Consider the following 17,865-nt stretch of genomic DNA (forward strand, 5'->3'; position numbering starts at 1 on the left):
ATCGTTTTTCTTATGTGAAAACTGAAAAAAGGGTTCGATTTCGATTCAATCGGGTTGAGCCAGCCGGTTAAGTACCTATACCTTCCACTCCTAATAGGCCAGTCTTTTGGATAGTATTGACTAGGTGTTTAACATTTGGTATCAGAGTGAATTCCCACGTCGCGAGTTCGAATCCCCGAGGGGAGTGGCCGGCATGGGCAAGTGAATCCCAAACGTGGGCTCCGTAAAAGAGTATGGGTTCTTGACCCGAACTCCGTCGCTAAGTGTTAAACCGTCGTGGGCATCGACTTGCGAAGGTGAGGTATACTGTTATGGTCCTGGGGTTAAGTACTTATACAGTCCACTCCTAACATGCCCAATTTTTTAGATAATATTAACTAGGTACTTAACATTCTGACTCACTAGTTTGTACCACTATAGATGGAGGCCATATTATTGTTACCTTATGAGGTATTAAAAATTGAATTTAGCACTTTTATCCAATGGAGGGTACTTAATATATTTTGGATTTTATGTGATATGCCTTGAATTTTTGGGAAGATATTTCAAACATAATGTGGTGTGTAACATATAAGACAACTCTTTTCTTTTTCGAGTGTTATAGAAGGTATGGCAAAGCATTATGGGCGTTGGCGTTACATAACTATTTCTTTCACTGAAGGAATCTAGTACTGAGTGAGATGGATTTATTGGCTGTTGTCCAACCAAGCTGCTTCTGTTTCTTCAATAAGCACATTGGGAACTTTCAACTTGATCTGGTAAGTATTCCAACCACTTGCTTCCAACTGTAGAAGAAAGTCACTAAATCTTGCCTCTAACTGCGAGAGACTCTCCTCAATCTTTACAGAGTCGCTATTGTCTAATCTGTGACAATGCTGATGAAGCCAGAAAGCTTGCCATACACTGCGCAGGACTGACAGATTTGTAGCTCCCACCTATATGTAAGAAGAAACTTGAACCTATTACTTTATATTTAGTCATGGTATTCGCAAAAAACAAAAAAAAAAAAAAATAGTTCTTATGGGTTTCTAAATAGGTCAAAACATTTTTAATCCAGTCTAGTTGATCAGTTCTGGTCAACAAATGTAACCAGCTTAGAACATTTCTTCCAATGAAGTCTATCCATAATTGGCTAATAGTACCTTAAATGAGACAGAGAATTCCACATCACCACTTGGTTGTTGTTGTCTCATGACTAGAATATGTTTTTCTTGTGCATACAGCTTCAAAAGCAATCTGACCTGCAGCAAAACCAACTTCTATATGAACCAATTTCAATTATCATCGTCAAGCCTTGTCATCTTGAGGTTGCACCATAGATCAGCTTCCTCAGTTCTTTTCTTTCACTACTAAGAACCTCATGTTATGAGGCTTGAGAAAGAGTACAGTGGCTATCAACATAAGCAGACCTCTTATGCCATCGCTTGGACCATCTAAATATACCACTACACAAGGTAAAATTATTTTTATTTGACGGGATTATTGTGTTACTACCAAAAACTATGAAACGATATGGAGTCTACCAATGGGTATCATTTCAAATTCGCAGGGAAAAAAGGGAAGATGTTATATGTAATTACTTTGCAGCTTGAACTATTCCGTCCAATCATTTCTTCCACTGGTACACCAAAAACTATTCGAGGCTTTGAAAACCTTTCCCAAGATAGAATATTTTCTTCCTTGTTGCAATTAATGTACCCTGCAACAACAAATTGGATTTAATTAGCTATCTGACACAAAATATGAAAACTATCTACAAATACAGAGCTACAAAAAATTGCACCAGGAACCGAAGAGTGTAATAAGTGTGATTTGACAAGTATTCTAGCTCTCTTCATATTTATCTGATAGACGAAAGAAAGAACAATTCAGTATGTAAATCAGAAATCTGCATGCATGTTACAAAAAGAAAGTATACTTGCATGAATGCTTACTGTATTAAATCTCAAAACTGAGAGTGATTGATACCGCCACCAAAGATGGCAGAACCTCACACTCAGCCATGTGAATGCCAGAAGAGAATATGATGACTGGATTCCTGGTGTATCCTGCAGGATTAATTGCACAACTTTGTGACCTTTATCCAACCAAGGAACAGACAAAAGTAACATAAGAAACACAGCAAGAAACAATATAAAACAGAAAAACTAGCTGAAGCATAATATACCATGACTAGTATGCCAAGAGAAAGGCCAAGCAGCTGAGCTGCCACTTCCCACACTTCCTCCTAAGAATTGAAATTCAGTAATGTTTCAGATAGAACCCAGAGTAAAGTAAGAAATTCTGAAGAGTACCGGATGTAAATCAATTGAGTTGATTTGGAGAAGACAGCATATTTCTCATCCATACAAATCAAATTACCACTAACCTCTGGAAAAAAGGTACCAGTATTATTTTTAATTCTGATATCTGAAATTATTTGACAGAAGAGCTGCTAAAACATAAATACTAAAAAACATTTGGCCAAGAGCGTTATTTCACAGAAAGAAGAAACTTTGTGCCTATGTGTGAATAGTGTACCTTCGCAGCAACATCTCCGAGATTCCCAGTGGTGGCAAAATGATTTTGAATAACTCGAAATGAGGGATCTTTTAGCCCTCTTGCAATAGCCTGCATGTAGATCACACCCAGTTGAAATCATTAGCTCAATTCATCAATATGTATCCAGTCATTTCACGTCAATAGCAGTGTGCAAAAGAATCAATTTTGTAAGTTTTCTATTTGGAAAGTAAATATAAAATGCTCATGCAGTTGTCGGAAATCCCCATCATTAGATAAATTTCATGAAAGTTTTAGACATTACAATCCTAATATGACTATCAAGACAGAAAACATCATCATCATCATCACACTGTGATCTTCTAATGGATCCTTCTCCTGTCTGCTCTATCGTGACCAAGACTTACCTCACTAATTCCATCTATGTCACCTTTGTGCTTTCTGTCTTGTCAATCTGTAACTGATACTAGTAAATACCTTTTAGTTGCTTCCCCACCCCGCTTAATGTGAGGATGGAGAATCCATCCCACCTAGCAGGGAGAGGACAGGCTCTGATGATAAACCGCAACCAAGATTAGAGCAGGGATATGTTTCAGCAATCCTGCCCCACGATGATGGCTCCCACAAAACGAATAAGGGGGGAGGGGGGAGAACCCACAACCCTTCCCCTCTATCTTCACTGAAGGCATGAGTGAAAGAGGAGAGAGAAGGCCTCAATTCACATCCATCGTTGTGTGGAGTTCTTGTTTCAAGTGGGACAAGGGCATATGCAGAGCCCTCCTTTTTGTCTTAAGCTGGGGAAGGGATTGGGAACAGACAATGGGGACAAGCATGGAATGGGGATGCAGATCAATGAGATTGAAATTTCAACCTTGTTTTAGGGCAGGGAGAGCAAGGTAGTGTGCACCGGGCAGGGGCAGAGAGATAGGGTTAGTTTTCTGGGCGGGATTGGGTTTTTGAAAACCAGCCCCAAACAGCCCTGCCACCATGCCTGACTACATCAATAACAGACCCAGACCATTTTAAGTTTGATGCACTTTAATACAGAAAAATAATTTACATAATTCTGAGTTTTTCAATTTTAAGAACAAGGCCTTTTGATGCCTACAGGAAGACCCAAATAAAACCAAGTTCAAGTTTATTGACCAGCCAATGCCCATAAGATAAAAATGGGTTCACTCTTGAACAATGATTGGAGTCATATTTTCAGTACCTTAGCAAGATTTCCTAAAGATGCGAGTGGGAGAAAGTATGCCGGATATAATGGTGTAGTTAGCTCAAAGATACTGCAAAATGAACCAGTCAGTTTTATTTTATGCCTTTGATACTTCCATCTTGACTAATAACACCAATTGCTAAGACTGGGAAAGATGTGCAATGTAACCTTCCTGCGCTTCCTATAAAATCAGCATACAAGCGCCATAACTTGGGATCATCATCAAAAAGATTTCCAAACCGTCCACCTGAAGAAAAGATATCAAAGAATCTTAGTTGAAAAACATCAGTCAATTAACTTTTACTCTTGGTTTTTGTTCCCTTCATGATTGCCTGACCAATAAATAGGCGTCCAACAGCTCCAAGTCCATCCTTTGAAACCCATCTGCATAAGGTCATGTTATTATAAGAAAAATGATTACCTAAGCAAAAGAAAATTTTTAGAAACTTGGCAAAGGCATGAACCTGTCTCAAGTATAAAGCTAAACAAACCAGAAATATGTTGTATCATTCATAAAATCTGAAGCAAGCATCTAAACATTTAAAGCAGACTGGGTGATTCTCCTTAGGCATTTCCACATCATGTTGCTTCAAACAAAAACCACATGAGAATTAATGATGATTGAAGCATGGTGCTACATGACACAATGGATGAAGATAAGCACTTAACAATAGATTACAACCAAAAGGATTCATACAATTATGGACAACAGTGAAAGAAATCACCTGAAACTGCCAACCACAGGCAACAAAGAAGATAAGTGATATGAAAGAGTCAAAGAGGAAAAAATAGGAGATTCATCTGGTATGTGAATCACCTAATGGCCGCAGCTGAAGCAGCAGCAGTTGTTCCTGAGAAAGAGCCAACACCAACAGCCTGGTGGAATACCAATTGACACAGTGAATTAAGTTAACTTTTTTAACTGACAATGTGAACTAGTGAGTGCACTCGCCATTGGAGGCTTTATTACAGTAGCATTTTGTTGTAAAAGTGTCGAAGTGTCATGTAATTTTACATGAGTAGAATGTTTTCCAGAAACAATGATTAGAAGAGGACCAATACAACAGCAACTTATTTTTTATATAGTTATTATGCCTCCAAATGTAAACGAGCTGTTTTTTACCTCAAATAATTCATCATATTTAGTTTTAGCTCAAACAAAATGAAACGAGAGTATCTTATCTGTATCTTTAAGCATATCTTTTCTTTTCTTTTTTTAAAAGTTATCTTTGAGAATTTATGAAACTAGATTATCAAAAGTTTAGCTCCTTACCCTGGTAAGTTGAATATACACAGGAAAAGAAAGCTTTTTACAGTTTATACGGTACCTTTAGGAGACTCGATGTCACCATTGTATGACAGATCCATGCAGTCACATTTGTTGGGAACTGCAATATCATGTAATCTAAGTAATCTTCTGAAACTGATTCTGAGAAAGGAAGCTCAAAGATCACGACAGACATACCATGGAAAGAAAGCAAAGAAGTAAACACTGGAAAGGTATGGGAAGTTGTCACCTGGAAATCCAGCAGGCAATATAAATTCCTTCAGGACACTTGGAAGCCAAGATAATTTGGTGTAAGGATTTTCGCCATGTGATCCAGTTGATATCGGAGTCTGTTCTTCCAAAAAGGTTTGTAGCTGTGAGTCAGAACCTAGTATATACCTGTTGGCATTGTGGGATGTAGTTTATCACTTTCAAACAAGACAAGGATTCTAGAACCTTGAATTCTAAGTTACAATTTTAAAATTTGTGCTGTTTCACAAATGCCTGAGCACTTTCTTCAGTCTTAAATATGAAACCATCACTGGAAGAAATACCAATAATATTAGGCTGCAGACCTCTTTATAGTACCATTGCCATATTTTTCAATGAGTAATGTTTTTGAAGGCCGTCGAAGTCTGCAATAGGAAAAGCCATAAGTCGCACCACAAGCATTATGTAAAAAAATTTAGTAGAGAAACTGTGCTTACTAAATTATGTCCATAAAACAGAGTAAAACAAACAGCGAGCAAATAGGTAATAAAGTAAGAGTCAAAGAGAGAAGCACAACATAGATACTTGGCGACTTGTGGCACAGTCAGTTTTATTTCAGAATCTCAATCTAGTAGCTTTATCTAACTTATACACCATTACTTCTTTAAAATTCATCATGTGGCTTATATTAACAATCTCTATTCTCTCAACCAACTCCCAAGCAGTGGTGAATCTTGTCGAATATGCTCCTCCTCTACTATATTCCGGTGGAGGGGTGACAAGGTAGATTATACAAATAATCTTAGTGTACAAAGGAAAGTATAATTTAGCCAATATCAGCTACTTTCGACATACATAACAGGACGGATAGATAATTGCAATTATTCGAACCTGCACAACAAATTCAATACTATTCACACGTTTTGGGAGGCAAAGGACTTTCTATTTCTTCGCAAGCTTCTCTACAACAAAATCAATAAACATAGAAATAATCAACCAAACAAAATAGGGAGAATCATAATCAAGGAAAGGATTGAACAACCTTCCCTCTTGGTGATTACATTCTTCTTGCCTGTCCCCTTGAGCAGAGAAGCAGCAAACTCGAGAACTGTTTAAATTTCTTCTCGCCGGCATCCTTCTGTAACCACCATTTGAACTAAATTGCGGCAAGGGATAATGGAAGGAGTTGGCCATTTTGTAAGGTACCTGCTTCTTATACACGACGAACAGTTACTATATTCTTGATTCTTTTGTCACGATTTCTAGTTTCGCTTACCATTTGAAAACCTAAAGCCAGTATCATTTCCAGGAAGATTTTCATCCAGCTTGTCAGTCGCTCCAGAGGCGCGAAAAAATAACAACGTCACTCGTATGGTCTGAAGACTGAACAAATGGAAGCGGATAACGAGGGCCCTCATCTGCTTATTAACCATATTAACCATAATTCAATTTTCTAAAAATTAACGAGGGCCTCATGCGCTTTATATCCGGGAAGTTGAAAATTATAAACAAGGCCCTCTTACGCCGATCCCAAGCCCTTTTTTCTAATTAATAAATTTAAATATCGGTACCCACAATTGGACTATTAATTAACACTCCCCCGTGTAGAACATATTTGGTAGCACTAGCAGAAGTTGTTCACGTCGTCGATCGCGGGGTGTCTTCGTCGTAGACGTCGGTGCATCTTCGAAAAGACCGTTCAAGGGAACGTAACGCTTCAGCCCCGTCTGGAGTGAGATCGAAGGAGGATGACGTCGAGGACGTTGGACATCATGGCCTTGTTATGGTCGCAGTTCACTTGGCTATAGAAAGGGATCTGGGTGGCCCAAGTTACCCAGAAGACGTGAGTGATGGCCCGGAGATAGGAGAGCTCCCGAGCTGCGTCTTTGGCGTCCAGGAGGTCACATGGAATGAAATGATAAGCGCGGCGGCCAGAGACATTAGGGCCATCGTCCGGCTTCCGGGCAATGCCATAGACTTTCCAATCGAATCTCGCTGCCAGGAGCTCTGCCAGCTCCTTTCCGACGAGCCCAGTGACACCGACGATGAGCGTGACTTTGTCGTCGACCCTGCATTCAAGCTCTCATACCCTCTCATGGCTGTCAGTAGTTGTTTTCATTGTCCCTCCATAGTTTTGCGTATATAACCAGAGAGTAAGGGTAGGCGATGGCATCAGGGTGGTGGGTGGTGGCCTAACAAAAGGCCTCTCCCTCCACTCTTCCATCTCTTCCCTCGCTACCTTCACGCCTCCCTCCTGTCACTATCTTTACCTTGTCCTGAAGAAATCGATGAGCATAAGTGAATCCGAAGGGGAAATTTTAAAAAATTGGGTTTACGATTTCCGTATGGGATCCGCTCGGGCGCCGAACTTTTGCTAAATTTTCGCGCCCCCTCAGACGCCATTGTAGCTCAGAGGAGAATGAACCATTAAAAATCAACACCAACGAGCCCACATGTAGATATCAGTGTGCGTCGGAAGATACGAACAGTAACTTGGAAATAAAGAGTAAAGGGGAAACAGAAAGGTAAAAAATTCGGGACAGAAACAGAGAGCTCATGCTCGGGAGGTTCTCGCTGTAGCCGAAAGACAGAGCGCTCGTGCTCGGGAGGTTCTCGCTGTAGCCGAAAGACAAAGAGCTCGGGAGGTTCTCGCCGTAGTCGGAAGAGAGAGAGTTCAGGAAGCTCTCGCCACTGACGGAAGAGAGAGAGAGCTCGGGAGGCTCTCACTGTTGCCGAAGAAGAGAGAGTCCATAGGACTCTCGTTGTTGCCGTAATTGAGCGACCCCATCGGTGTTGCCGGAGAAGAGAGAGCCGTGGAGGCTCAGGATTTCTGAATCTGGGCGGTGGTGTGCTACTGCGCGAATAGAGAGAAAAGTTTTCGAATCGTCAGGACGACGCTGCAAAGAGAGGCCGTGGGACCAATACTACAACAGTAAGTAAAAATTATTGTTCTCTATGATTACTGCAGTTATGGGTTTGTTGATTTGAGAGTGTTGTAAACTCTCTCTGTAAGAATTTTTTTCCACATATAAGAATTGTGCAATAACCTGTGGATGTAGCCAGATTTGGGCGAACCACGTAAAAAATTGGTGTCTGTGATATTTTGCTTCCGTCTGTTATTTATTCAATAATTGGTATCAGAGCGGGACGGTCAGGGACCGTTGTTTGTTTTTGGTGAAGCTATCTTGAGTTGTGAGCAATAAGCTTGTTCAGTTTGAAATTTTGCTTTAGTAGTAAGTTTTAGCTAAACAAATGGGAGAAGTCTCGCTGAAAGGTAAGGCTAAACGGATTGCCTACAAAAATGATTGGATCGTAGATTCAGGTTGCTCAAATCATATGACGGGTGATAAACAGAAGGTACAAAACTTGTCTGAGGACAAGGGAAGTCGTGTGGTGGTGACAACCGACAACTCAAGGTTACCGATAGCTCACACCGGTAAAACTATAGTTACACTTCGGTATAATCCCAACCAGCTGCTACTTCAAGATGTTTATCATGTCCCAGGAATGACAAAAAATTTGTTATCTGTGGCTCAGTTGACATCATCAGGCTACTATGTTGTGTTCGGTCCTCGAGATGTGAAGATGTATTGTGATCTCAGAATTTCAGAAACACCGACAATGGAGGGGCAACGATTGGAGTCAATCTATGTAATGTTAGCAGAGTCTGCATATGTAGATAAGACAAGGAAAAATGAGACAGCAAATCTATGGCACATGCGATTAGGTCATGTCAGTTATTCCAAAATCAGTGTGATGGTGAAAAAGTTGATGATTAAGGGGCTTCCTCAAGTAAATGTTCGAACAGACACGGTCTGTGCCAGATATCAATATGGTAAAGCACACCGATTACCGTACGAGGAGTCAAAGTTTAAAGCAAAGGAACCGTTAGAGCTAGTCCACTCTGATGTATTCAGGCCTGTTAAGCAACCATCAATTAGTTGTATGCGGTACATGGTGACATTTATTGATGACTTCTCAAGGTATGTGTGGGTCTTCTTCATGAAAGAAAAATCTGACACATTCTCAAGGTTTAAAGAGTTTAGAGAGTCAGCTGAGGGTGAAGTAGGAAAGAAGATCCACTGCTTGCGCACAGACAATGGGGGCGAATATAGGTCAAACAATTTCTCCCAATATTTAAGGGAATATTGCATATGTCATCAGTACACGTGTGCCAACACACCACAACAGAATGGTGTAGTAGAGAGAAAGAACCGGCATCTTGCAGAGGTGTGTCAGAGCATGTTACATGGGAAAAATGTACCTGAAAAATTTTGGACTGAAGCAATGAGGACTACAACCTTTGTGATCAACAAAATTCCTCAACCAAGGTTAGGACTTGTTACACCTTTTGAGAAACTGTGGAACATGAAGCCTACAGTTAGTTACTTTCGAGTATTTGGCTGTGTATGTTATGTATTTGTTCCTGATCATCTACGAAGCAAATTTGATAAGAAAGCTATTAGATGTATCTTTGTGGGGTACGACAGCCAGATAAAAGGGTAGAAATGTTGTGACCCAACGAGTGGAAAATGCTACAATTCACGAGATGTGGTATTCGATGAAGCATCTTTATGGTGGTCCTCAAATAAGGAAGTTCTATCAAATTCAAGAGAATTTGGAGACGAGCTACAACAAAAGATGGGGGAGCATACTGGTCAACTCCCATTAAGTTCAGGTGAATCAAGAGATCAAAATGATGATGATGTTGAGCAAAGAGTGACTCAGAGCCCTTGGCAAACTGGCGTATATCAACAACCAAATTAAGAAGATGAGCCCAGTGAAATGGAAAAATCAATTCCACAATTTCAACTCCGAAGGTCAACAAGAACACGAAGGCTAAATCCAACATACGCCAATGCAGTCGTCGTTAAAGAAGAAAATATGATAGAACCTGAGACCTTCGAAGAAGCATCGCTGAGCTCTGAGTGGAGGACAACTATGAAAGAAGAGGTTGATGCACTTGAGCAAAATCAAACTTGGGATCTAGTGCCAAAGCCAAAAGTTGTGAAACCCATATCGTGCAAGTGGGTCTACAAGATTAAGTGTCGTCCAGATGGGTCAATTGAGAGGTACATGGCACGATTGGTAGCTCATGGTTTCTCTCAACAGTATGGACTAGACTATGATGAAACGTTTAGTCCAGTGGCAAAACTTACAACCGTACGAGTCCTATTTGCACTGGCAGCCAACAAAGACTGGAACTTGTTGCAGATGGATGTGAAGAATGTTTTTCTTCATGGAGAATTGGATCGAAAGATCTACATGATTCAACCAATGGGTTTTCAGAGTCAAGATCATCATAAACATGTTTGCAAGTTGCGGAAAGCACTCTACGGATTGAAACAAGCACCCAGGGCGTGGTATGGTAAGATTGTTGAATTTTTAACGCAAAGTGGTTATTCTGTAACACTTGCAGACTCCAGCTTGTTTGTCAAAGCCGATGAAGAAAAACTAGCTATTGTGCTAGTGTATGTGGATGATTTGATCTTAACTGGTGATAATGAGGCAGAACTTCTTCAGACGAAGAAGAATCTATCAGTTCGTTTCCAGATGAAAGAATTTGACCAACTCATGCACTTTCTTGGTCTAGAGGTTGATCGCACACAAGAAGAAATATTTCTCTGTCAACAGAAATATGCCAAAGATTTGTTAAAGAAGTTTGGAATGCTTGAATGCAAGCTGACTTCAACGCCGATAGAGCCAAATGCCAAAATGTGTGCACACGAAGGAAAAAAATTTGGAAGATGCGACGATGTATCGACAATTGGTAGGTAGTCTGATCTACTTAACCTTGACTCGACGTGATATCTCTTATGCAGTTGGCATGATGAGTCGGTACATGCAAGATCCAAAGAAGTCTCATTTGGAAGCAGTTTGTCGAATTCTGAGATATGTGAAGAGTATAATTGACTATGGTCTTTTGTACAAGAAAGTTGAAGACTGCAAGTTAGTTGGCTACTGTGATGCTGATTATGCAGGAGATCATGACACCAAGAGGTCCACAACTGGGTATGTGTTTAAGCTTGGCTTTAGAACAATTTCTTGGTGTAGCAAGAGACAGCCAAGGTATCATTGTCAACCATTGAAGCTGAGTATTGAGCAACAACACTGGCAACTCAAGAGAGTACATGGTTGATACAACTGATGAATAATCTACACCAACCAGTAGAGTATGCAGTTCCATTGTATTGTGACAATCAGTCGGCAATTCGTTTGGCGAAGAATCCTGTCTTTAATGCTAGAACTAAGCATATTGAAGTGCACTATCATTTTATCAGAGAAAAGGTTCTACAAGACGAAATTGAGATGAGATAGATCAAAACGGATGATCAAGTTGCTGATTTGTTTACAAAGAGTTTGAGTAGAGGCAAGTTCGAAATATTTTGTTATTAGCTCGGCACAGTGCAACAAGTGAGAGCTGGTGTTGAGGGGGAGTGTTAAAAATCAACACCAGTGGGCCCAACCTGTGTGGGCCCACATGTAGAAATCAGTGCGTCGGGAGATACAAATAGTAAGTTGGAAATAAAGAGTAAAGGGGAAACAGAAAGGGAAAAAATTCGGGATAGAAATAGAGAGCTCGGGAGGTTCTCGCCGCAGCCGAAAGAAAGAGAGCTCAGGAGGTTCTCGCCGTAATCGGAAGAGAGAGAGCTCGGGAGGCTCTCATCGCTGACGGAAGAGAGAGAGAGAGAGAGCTCGAGAAGCTCTCGTTGTTGCCGGAGAAGAGAGAGAGTCCGTGGGACTCTCGTTGTTGTCGTAACTGAGCGATGTCGTCGGTGTTGCCGGAGAAGAGAGAGTCGTGGAGGCTCTGGATTTCTAGATTTGGGTGGTGGTGGGCTGCTATGCGAAAAAGAGAGAAAGGTTTTCGAGTCGTCAGATAGACGCTGTAGAGAGAGGCCGTGGGACCAACACTACAATAGTAAGTAAAAATTATTGTTCTCTGTGATTTGATGCAATTATGGGTTTGTTGATTTGAGAGTGTTGTAAACTCTCTCTATAAGAATTTTTCTCCATATATAAGAATTGTGCAGTAGCCTGTGGACGTAGCCAGATTTGGGCGAACCACGTTAAAAATTTGTGTCTGTGATATTTTGCTTCCGTCTGTTATTTATTCAACATGAACAACAAAGAAGCAAAGATTCAGCATTGAAGACTTAGCTAACCTCGAGTATATTAATTTTCCATGATGTCAACGACCCCACTGGACGTTGAACATTGTGACAAAAAAACGAATAAAATATATTGCATTAAATTTTCATTAAACAAAGAATTAGAAAACGGCTTAATTGTCTCATAGAGAAGACTTCAAAACATGGTGACCGGCAGTAAATCGGACGACTGGCCATTACAAAACACAGATCAAACTATTGATGTATCTATCATATTCAAAAAACCACTTATAGTAGATTCAGTCAATCAACTTATTTAATTTGATATCACACAAATTTCAAATATGTTGAAAGATATGATATAATTAGGTTGTAATTAGTTTATATTTTTTTATCTCTTCTTCACTCTTAATAAGGTGAAGGTATAATTATAATATTATACTTTTATTATTTATAAATGGAGTATAAGGGGGGAGGGTTTGGACGAAGTCCATAACCCCATTTCTCCCCTTTCTTCCTCACGTGTTCTCTCTTTTCTTCATTCTCTTCCTTACCCATGATGTAATCCATAGAGTGTTAAAAATTAACAAAACACTTTTTTCTTGTATGGGGAGAACAAGGAATTCTTCTACCAACATTTTGTCCATAAACTCAATTAATGAAGTTTATGATGAAAAGAGAAGGATTCTTTGTAACTCATTAATACTATTTTTTTTATGATTCTAACTAACCCCAATCCGATTGAAATTTTGTATTTTTTTATGTTAAGTTGTGGAACCTAATTAATGCCTTACGTTGAGTTGGTCGTGGGGGTTGGAAGGGGACCGGGGCGGTGCCCCTGTCTAATCCACGATATATTGACTGTTGTTTCATTAAGGGCAGTTTGGAAATTTTACTCTTATAATACGGTTGCCCTAGCTTTTTCTGTAAATTGGAGGGTGCCGTTATTAGGGTTTTATGATCTTAATTCGAGGAACATCTCAAATTGTAGCTCGATAGGTTAGAGAGAAACACCTGTAAGTGTGCGATTTCTCTTGTAAACTATTTCATCTTCATAGTGGATTAATACAACGACAGAAGATATATCGTAGTCTCACCTTGAGGCAAACCTGTATAAATCTTGTTGTGTTTTTTCGTGCTTGCTTTTCCCTTCAGCTATGTTTATTATTATTGCTCCTAGTTTGAAATTAGGGCATCTAATTCCTAACAGTTTATTCCAAAGCAAATAGTCAAAGTTAGGAAACAATCTATTTAAATAATTGGTATGAAATTTTTTATAGTATATGCTAAGTGGATTTCAGATTTAGTATTATGAGACAATTAATTTGGTAAATTTGGATCTAAGTTCATTCTAAAATAACTAGACAAATTAGTTAGAAGTATTTTTCGAATCATAGTATAATATATTTTTAAAAATATGTGTTAAAATTGAGTTTAAGTTCTGAAATCAGGAATAATATTTTCAAATAAAAATACAAAATATTTAAAAAATAAGTATCGAAATTGGGTTCAAGTCCATCTCAAAACAACTAAAGCAAGTGCGTATTCATCTTTCTACACAAAAATGTAGGGTATCTTTTAAAAGTATGAGTTAAAGTTGGGTTCAATTCCGATTCTAAAATAGCTAATCGAATTAGGTATTTTAATTTTTCATTCATCCATTCAATTTTTTTTTTTTTTTTTTTTGCATGTTTTTGATCGTTATAGAGAAGTAGATTCCCAACACAGCATAATATTCAGAGAAAAAGCTCCAATGGAATATCAGAGCATAATAATATTACAAAATAACTCACTCAATATACACATACAATATAACCTTCATCACATGTCAAAGAGCTAGAAAAATCAGCCCTTGATGTTATTATTCCATTAACATTGATCCAAAGCAGCAAACATAACCAGAGAAAAGTACAGAAAACCTCGACATCTTTTCCCATCACTCTCCTCTATTGAACCCTATTGACCGAGACATGGAACTATACAGAACTGTCGTTACTGTGTTCTTCGCTCTCAGATTCAAAACCGACCCAGTGAGTCCCTCTTAGTTTTGTCGAGTGAAGAGTGATTCGAGTAAAATGAAACTGTAAAAGCTGATATACCCAATCGGAATGAAAGAATGACAAGTGCTGTACTGCGGCGGACGTCCTCTCATGCGTCGAACATGGTACGTCGATGGGTGATCGATTTGAACGATTGCAGTTTCATCAAGTGCGCAGATCTGTTAAGCTACCAGGGCTGCTCCTTGGGATGATTCGATGCTCGCGTTGAGGATGTTTGGTTGATCTGAAAGTGGGAAAGAGATTATGGAATTAAGCGTTGAATTCGTTGAAGATGAATTTCTTATTTAAGACGAGGAAGATGGTTCAGAAATACTTACGGAGAGGAGTTTTCATGACGAAGAAACATGCACTTATAACAATATAGCAGAAGAGGAGAACCAGTCCCTTCAAGTAGTGAGAGGTTCCGTCCTGCGAGGAGGAACAAGTTTTGAAGTTCAATTTTCAAGATGAGAGAGACCCACGATTAGTTTGTGGTGATTTTACTCAAAAAAGAAGATCAGGATTTCGATTTGTTTAGATTGAACATGGAGATGACGAACAAACCTGTAAGATGAAGGCTGTCATCAGAACTGCTATCAGCAGCGAACCAGTCTCCAGGAGATTGAAATCGAGATCCATCTTGGTACCCATAATCCATGAAACGAGTACGCTCAACGGCACCACAAACATGGCAATTTGAGTCGCAGATCCCAAAGCAACACCGAGAGAGATATCCTGCAAGGCATCCAAATATAACTCAGAACAATTGAAACCATGACAATTCAATCTACACTTCAAGAAAAATTTAAAACCGCGCGCATCATCTTACCAATTTGTTCTTGAATGCAAAAATGATGGCACCCGCATGTTCAGCTGCATTGCCGACAATCGGCAGCAAGATTATGCTAATGAAGGACACAGAAATCCCCCATGATTCCGCTGCATCCTGGTGAACAGTTTCGATGGCCATTAGCAACCATTAAACTAGAACTGTATCAAAGCGAACAGAAGAAAAAGTTGCAGAGAGAGATCAATCCCAATACCTCAATTGTCCCGACAACGTACTCTGATAACAGAGCAACGACGGCGGTCATTCCGATCAACCAAACTGTTGCACTAGGGAACCCAATCACTGCTTCTTCATCGGCTTCACCTTCGCCGTCTTCTTCTTCCTGAACAAGGACAGGGACAGGAACATCTTTGTAATGACATTACATACATAGTTCGTCGAAGTAGTTCGATATCTAATTTTTTTATCTAAGCTATAATTTCCTTTTTGAGATCCTACTCACGTGAATCCTAATGGAGTCCACAAGAAATAACTGATAGCTAAGTCATGCAGCCTCGTTAAAGAAGAACATTTATGTTCAGAGAGGGGAGAAAAACGAAAGAGAGGAATATTGCAACCCACCACTTGGGCTTCAAAAAACTGGCGATGGGTCTTCAGCTGGAAGACTAGATAAGCGATGTACGCGATGAGCATGATAATGCTGCTGGCTCTCGACAATGCAAGAGTTTGCTTTTTCATGGGCAGATTGTTGCCTGCAGCGTATCTGAACATCAATGGCAGCATGTGGCAGAGCAGGGCTAGAAGCAGAAGGGAGGAGTTCACGTCTGCTTGCTTCTGCAGAAGCAAAACCGGACAGTTTAGAGGGAAATTCTTATTCAGAATGAACAGGAGCTGGCGGAGGAAAAGATGGGCGAGTGGGCTAGCTTACTCTGTCGTATTTTTGTTCCTTCTTCAGGTTGGCCAGGCCCCCGCAGAGGAGAGAAGTGCCAAGAACAAGGAGAAGATTGGAGAGAATAGAACCCAAGAGAGAGTACTTCACAACTGCTATCTTCCCTTGGTATAAAGCAAAGAGTGCGATGATCAGCTCAGTTGCATTGCCACAGGTTGCATTCAGAAGCCCTCCAACTGTAATATCAGACAGACGAGCAAGCAAGGTTCAATTTTCAGAAAATCTTTTGGCTTTCTTGTAATTGATCATAGACAGAACTACACAAGCAGAAACGAGGAGCTAGAGAATTACTTGTTGGTCCAGTGAAATAGGTGATTTGCCTGTTCAACCAATACAAGAAACCTTATAGTTAGAGATTTGTGTCCGACTTGCGAAGCAGACTTGATTAACTATTCGTAGAAATTCAAACTTGAAAGAGACAAAGTGGAGAACTTACTCCGTGAGGAAGCTAATACGCTCAGCCAGCGGAGTCAGACCCATCAAGCTCAAGGCGAAAATCCATGGCTGTTGTACGTAGGAGATATAAACAGAATCAGTAACCCTTTTTTCTGATAAAAGAATATCGATATTGCGACGGAAAATTGAATTTGAATTTTCTATAGAGTGTGACAGAAATGAAATCTGAGTTTTTTTTTTTTTTTTTGCTTGAACGTTTACATCTCCTAAGAAAATGGACGACGAAGGAATTGTACCCTTCCAAAGTGGAAAATCTGAGCTATAATCGCCAGGGGAACGGCAGGAAAGAGGATAGCGAGCTTGGTGCCCAAGAGAACCTCCTGGAGATTGGTTAAGAACTGCCTCAACAGACCATTTCTGAGCTTAGACACTAGAACCAGTTCCGACTTCTTCCTGAGGGAAGATGAAGACATATTGTGGGCGGTCTTCCCGTGCTTCACCTCCTTGCTCGACCCCTTTAGATTCCCACCCTCCAAAATCCTCGGCTCGTATGTAGAACCCATTTTTCCCTGCAAATATTCCAGCCCCGATACTAAATCTCTACAAGCGACGAGCTTGAATGAGAGAGACTGCTGGTAGCTACCCTGTAGTCGAAAGCAGTCTGAGAGTGAAGCAAAGAAGGTTATTCTCTCTTTTGTGGGGAAGAGAGCAATAAAAGCAGTTATATATAAACAGCGGCGCTTCTGTGGTGGGTTCCCCCCGATGAATCTTCCCGGAAGCTTCATTTTTTGTTTCTGTTCGTATTCCCTGCCGCCAAATCCCTGCACGTGGCCGTGCTCAAACAAAGGATTTTCCCATGCCTATCAGCCACAAGTTCTACCAGTACGGGCCTTCCTCTCTGTTTATCTCACTGGTGCGTTATGTGGTTACTCTCTCGCACACAGAAACTGCCAGTTACAGTAAACCCAGCTTAGCCCTTACCGTTCTCAACCTTGAAGAAGACGCTCATCGACCGAATTCAAAGCCAACCCGATTAATATCCGGGAATCCGATAATTTTACCAACATAGTATCTTGCCCTTAACAGATTGCGCGAAAAGGTTATCTTTAAATTTTTATTGTTGCTTAGAGATTTAGGTTTCTAATGCATTGAATGGCCAACTCCAACTTCAAAGAGACAGGACGATGACATACAGGAAAACATCATCGTCCGTCACGGAATGATACAGAAAGATGGGGAAAAAGAAAGACACCTAACTTTATTTGCGTTTATTAGAAAGTGGATCTGAAACGGCTTCCGGGTACCGAAATCCATTCCTGAAACGACCTGGTTAGAGCTGATCACACGCATCTGGCATCTCGGTGAAGACTAATTTCTTTACGATTGAAAC

At 40.2% G+C, this 17,865-nt stretch overlaps 2 protein-coding genes across 2 annotated transcripts; both read right to left on the reverse strand.

The window, feature by feature from the left end:
• Nucleotides 1-569: 569 nt before the first annotated feature.
• LOC137943144 (protein root UVB sensitive 5) lies at nucleotides 570-7,595 on the reverse strand. Its single transcript, XM_068788839.1, has 18 exons — nucleotides 7,591-7,595; nucleotides 7,027-7,261; nucleotides 6,480-6,610; nucleotides 6,235-6,330; nucleotides 5,558-5,617; nucleotides 5,233-5,381; nucleotides 5,044-5,144; nucleotides 4,533-4,591; nucleotides 4,053-4,099; nucleotides 3,884-3,962; nucleotides 3,713-3,785; nucleotides 2,521-2,610; nucleotides 2,168-2,227; nucleotides 1,935-2,048; nucleotides 1,784-1,844; nucleotides 1,581-1,699; nucleotides 1,143-1,241; nucleotides 570-935 (listed from the first exon to the last, which is right to left on the reverse strand). Exons 1-18 carry the CDS (start codon nucleotides 7,593-7,595, stop codon nucleotides 687-689), a joined length of 1,827 nt encoding a protein of 608 aa, XP_068644940.1. The 3' UTR covers nucleotides 570-686.
• A 6,441-nt stretch (nucleotides 7,596-14,036) lies between these two features.
• LOC137937318 (vacuolar cation/proton exchanger 3-like) lies at nucleotides 14,037-17,157 on the reverse strand. The gene is made up of 10 exons (XM_068782390.1): nucleotides 16,772-17,157; nucleotides 16,516-16,583; nucleotides 16,371-16,399; nucleotides 16,059-16,255; nucleotides 15,752-15,964; nucleotides 15,384-15,512; nucleotides 15,170-15,286; nucleotides 14,905-15,075; nucleotides 14,679-14,769; nucleotides 14,037-14,584 (listed from the first exon to the last, which is right to left on the reverse strand). The coding sequence occupies exons 1-10, from the start codon at nucleotides 17,036-17,038 to the stop codon at nucleotides 14,523-14,525; spliced, it is 1,344 nt and encodes a 447-aa protein (XP_068638491.1). The 5' UTR covers nucleotides 17,039-17,157; the 3' UTR covers nucleotides 14,037-14,522.
• Nucleotides 17,158-17,865: the final 708 nt, after the last annotated feature.

The sequence above is a fragment of the Aristolochia californica genome, unplaced genomic scaffold (genome assembly GCF_029961685.1).
Source record: "Aristolochia californica isolate CCGP_79_NKW_82.1479 unplaced genomic scaffold, dmAriCali1.0.hap1 SCAF_10, whole genome shotgun sequence".
Lineage (NCBI taxonomy): Eukaryota > Viridiplantae > Streptophyta > Magnoliopsida > Piperales > Aristolochiaceae > Aristolochia > Aristolochia californica.

Bases quoted from the DNA above. Each gene is read 5' to 3' on its own strand.
- LOC137943144 (XM_068788839.1), bottom strand. The intron at 4,592-5,043 runs GTACCGTATAAA...GTATTCCACCAG, and splicing joins TGACATCGAGTCTCCTAAAG to GCTGTTGGTGTTGGCTCTTT. The intron at 3,786-3,883 runs GTTACATTGCAC...TTCATTTTGCAG, and splicing joins TTTATAGGAAGCGCAGGAAG to TATCTTTGAGCTAACTACAC.
- LOC137937318 (XM_068782390.1), bottom strand. From the start codon at position 17,038: ATGGGTTCTACATACGAGCCGAGGATTTTGGAGGGTGGGAATCTAAAG. The intron at 15,287-15,383 runs GTATTGGGATTG...ACTGTTCACCAG, and splicing joins ACGTTGTCGGGACAATTGAG to GATGCAGCGGAATCATGGGG. The intron at 14,585-14,678 runs GTAAGTATTTCT...TCCCACTTTCAG, and splicing joins CGTCATGAAAACTCCTCTCC to ATCAACCAAACATCCTCAAC.